This window comes from Mesitornis unicolor, unplaced genomic scaffold (assembly GCF_000695765.1).
Source record: "Mesitornis unicolor isolate BGI_N332 unplaced genomic scaffold, ASM69576v1 scaffold47949, whole genome shotgun sequence".
In the NCBI taxonomy this organism is placed as follows: domain Eukaryota; kingdom Metazoa; phylum Chordata; class Aves; order Mesitornithiformes; family Mesitornithidae; genus Mesitornis; species Mesitornis unicolor.
In genome coordinates, this window is record NW_010210221.1 from 5115 (window position 1) to 9305 (window position 4191).

General features: G+C 45.1%; 1 protein-coding gene across 1 annotated transcript in view; it reads left to right on the forward strand.

The window, feature by feature from the left end:
• Positions 1-3785, forward strand: part of LOC104547432 (ras-related GTP-binding protein A) — an 8868-nt gene extending 5083 nt beyond the window's left edge. The window contains exons 5-8 of the mRNA XM_010193110.1: positions 346-441; positions 1068-1190; positions 2588-2679; positions 3620-3785. Coding sequence (XP_010191412.1) covers positions 346-441; positions 1068-1190; positions 2588-2679; positions 3620-3785 — 477 coding nt within the window. The remainder of the gene's footprint in view (positions 1-345; positions 442-1067; positions 1191-2587; positions 2680-3619) is intronic.
• Positions 3786-4191: the final 406 nt, after the last annotated feature.

Here is a 4191-nt window from a genome sequence, read left to right on the forward strand (position 1 = left end):
TCCTGTTCTCAGTGACGGAGCTTTTTGCCTGTGACTTGTCAAAATTCAGGTCCTCAGAGACACACATGTACTCCCACTCCACAGCACCCATTATTATGGGTGTTATTTCAGCTTTGGGTCCCAGGCAGATCCGTTGTGTGACAGTCATGGTCTGTGTGTCCCTGCTGCTCTGGAGGAAGGGTTTCTGCAGCCCTTCCTGGCCAGCGCACTCTGCTCTTCCTTTTTCTCCAGTATGTGGGTACTCCAGATAGGTTTGAAATGCATGCTGTGAATGCCGTCCAGCAACCAAAGGCAGAAATACTTACATTCAACTGCTAATTTCTTTTCATTATTATTATTTCCCAGATTTTTAAAGAGCGTGAGGAAGACTTGAAGCGCCTTTCCCGTCCCTTGGAGTGTGTTTGTTTTAGAACTTCCATCTGGGATGAAACACTTTACAAGGTTTGTACGGCTTCATCTCCGTATCTGCTTCCCCCTCTCCTACCTGAAAACAAGAGCATGAGGAAGAAGAATGGTTAATTGCTGCTGGTTTATTAGTGACTGGCCCTTTTTAGTGCTGCAGCGACTGCTTCTGGAGGTAAATACCAGGTCCTTGTTAAATAGGAGACACAAATCCCACCCTGACTGCTGAGGGAGCATGTGGTCAGGTACCGACACCAAACAGGTGGGCAGGGAGGTGATGCTGAGCTCAGCAGTGTCCATCTGCACATTGACCTTGCTCAAGTTTAAAAAAAACTCCAAAAATGTGAGTGGGTTTGTCTGGGAGCAGTGGAAGCGTGGCCAGCTTAAAATTAGGATGATTTAAGCCTGTTTAATAGTATTGTAGTTTCTCTGTCACTTATGTGGAGAAGACCTTGACCTAGTGAAGAGTTTACTGAGGTCTAGGGTACCACTGGTGGTCTCCACTGTAGTAGAGATACCTGGTCGTGGAGGTAGGAGAAGATTCTCAGGCTTGCCTAGGCTATGACAGCCTGAACTGCAAATACTGTGATTTTGGGGCACAATTCATGAAAAGAGGATGAGGCAGAGAAGTGCTCATGCACCTTGATGTGTGTTTTTCTCGACAGGCCTGGTCCAGTATAGTCTATCAGCTGATCCCCAATGTCCAGCAGCTGGAGATGAACCTGAGGAACTTTGCTCAGATCATCGAGGCAGACGAAGTGCTGCTGTTCGAGAGAGCCACTTTCCTGGTGAATACAGCAGCTGTGTCCCCCAGGTCCCTCTGCCCAGCCCAGGATGGTGTTTCCCGCAACGGAAAGCGCTGTTGTGGCCATAGCCCAAAGAGAGGTGTCCGTGCTGGATGGCAGAACACATTGATCCGAGCCTTGTGATACTGAAAGTAGCTGTTGTGGTTCATGGGACCTTCCCAAAATTTCCAATCCTAGCAGTTGAGCTGAGGGCTCGATCAGTGTTTTCCTCTCCCAAGCCCTGAGGAGGTTTCATATCCCCATTCTGTTGTCGGCCATGGGACTTTTTTGAGAATTTCCTTCTGCACAGGACAAGAACCTGCCTTAGCTCAAAATGAGCCTTTTTGGTTCCTCCTGGCCTGGCACTTTCACTGCTCTTGGCTTATTTTTTTACATCTGATGCTCTGCAAACCCAGAGTATGGAGGGCAGATCCCAAGCCATTGGGTTGCCATGGCTTTCCCAGTTACTGGCTGTGTGGTAACTGCATTTGCAATCCACTGGTCCTGTGAATATGTCAAAGCTGCTGTTGCTGCTTGTGCCTCCATATGGCTTCTGCATTGGTCTCTTCAGACTTTGCACCAAAATTGTGACCTGAAGGAATGGTTCTCAGGTTTTTTTGAGATGTCCAATTTTGAAATGACAGAGGGCACGTGGAGAAAGAGCCATTGCTTCTCTCACTTTTCAAACCTGCCATTGGTGGCAAGTTCTGCTTTTTGATCTTTGGTAGATAATAAATAGTTCCACCTTGGTGGTGTGTATAGTACTTTCATTATAAGGACATAATTTATTTAAAAAGAATGATCTTTGCTATAAGAATCCTTATTTTCAGTGTAATGGTGACTTTGTAAGACTCTTTCTTCACTCTTTTTTCAATATTTAAACTTACCCCGGGACTCCTTTCTCCTGAAATCATATTCAAATCACAGTAACAGAAAAACCTCTCTGGAAAGTTGAGGAACACACTTGCATACAATGAAGGCTTTGGTACGGATGTAATCCTTGAACCTGGCTGAACCTGTACTTGTACGAATAAGTGGGCAGGCTTAAAAAGTAGCACGTACACGATTATTTTAAGGAAAAAAAACCCAACAAACCCCAAACCAAAAAACTTAGTTCTTGTAAGCCTGTTAAATATGAGTGCTAAGTTGGAGTATTCAGACCTCAGGTAGACAAGAGCATCTCTGGCATATCTTGCATCTTGCATCAGATGATATCACTGGGTCTTGTTTTGTTTCATGATGGAAGCACAACAAGTGTGGTCACAAATACTTTCCAAAATTCAATCAGCAAAGGCAAAGGGAATCCCCATCCTGGTCACCACCCCTTTCCCATAATTGCTGTCCGGCCTTAGCATATGAAATAAATCACTAACGAACTCTGCGCTCTCTCTGCATTCCAGGTCATTTCTCACTATCAGTGCAAAGAACAGCGGGACGTCCACAGATTCGAGAAAATCAGCAACATTATTAAACAATTCAAGCTTAGTTGCAGGTAAGCTGGGTCAGCCATCGGGTGAGAAGATCATTTTGGCTTCGTCCAGAACCACAGAGGCTCAGCAAGATGAGATGCTGCAGTTAAATTGCACCGTGCTTAAACACAGCCGAGCCAATTTTTATCCTTTAACTTCCTTGAGTGGTGGAAGAGGTTTGTTTTGAAACAGACACTTTCTCCTGTGCAAGGATTTCCAGGACTGAGCTGATAAATTGGTTGTGGTGCTGGGGAAGGTGGAGAGCTTCGCTTTGGACCCCACACCGTGGTGCTGGTTTGGGAGTGTTGTGGTTTAGAAAGTTAGTTCTATTTAGCCCAAACTGGGACAGGAAGGAAGGGGCTTGCAGACACCATCTATCAGTATTTTGGATGGCAAAGTGGAAAGCTTGCTTTGGAGAAGCTTGGCTTTCGGACAGCCTCCAGGCTCCACGCCTGTTGGTAATACCTGAACAGGATGGAGAAGTGACTGCGTGGTTTACGGAGCCATCTCCAGATATTTCGGTTTTATACTTGTTTCTGCTGGTTATCCACAGTGTTCAGCTGTCCTCAATGGCTGAGCTGGTGCATCCCTGTCCACTGCTTGGACACAGCAGGCTCAAACTGTCAGTGGGGCTGTGTACCTCGAGTTACCTTCACCATTCAATGTGCAAATCACTTTATAGTGTTCTCATTTAGCCTAAAGCTAAAAAAACCAAACCCAAACAAAAAAAAAAACCCAGAACAAAACCAAAAGCCCATCAACAGCAAACCCATAAACCTCCCCCCAAAAAAAACAGCCAAACTTGTAGTCACACCTGGTGCTGGTGGGGACTCAACCACTCCTTCGTTACCAACAACTCTACGGGATTTTGGCTGTGTGGACACAAAAGTTTGAGCAATGTTAAGGTAATGGTTCATTTACTAATTTTCCCCTTTCTTTCTGTTTTTTTTCCTGCTTTTTTAGTAAGCTGGCAGCTTCTTTCCAGAGCATGGAGGTCAGGAACTCTAACTTTGCTGCTTTCATTGACATCTTCACATCAAACACATACGTGATGGTGGTTATGTCAGACCCTTCCATACGTAAGTTGAAGCAAAGCCTCTGGCTTGGTTTTGTTTGCAGGGACAAATGAGTCTACTGTAAACTGTGTTTCTCTTGAAAAATGCCCAACACCAGGCAAAGTATATAACAAAATTAGCTTTGAATTGTAATTAAAAGATAAGGAGGGATCTGCTGTCCAAGCAGAAGGTGGGGGCCGTTGACAGCTGAGATTTGTCGCTGTAAAGCGGAGACCGCAGCAGCGATGAGGAACCACGCTGACAGATGTGACCTGATTTGGGAGGTCATCTCGAAGAACCTATTTTGGGCTGTTCTGATCTGGCAGCCCCAGCAATTTTTTTTTTTTTTTGGAGAGGAAGCAGAGTTTCTGGTGGGTAAGGACTCTAATTATAGCAGCGTCTGTTTGTCTTAAAGAAGCTGCGGGCAGCAGTGCCAGCCTTGCACACACACACAAATATATATATATATTTATTTATTTA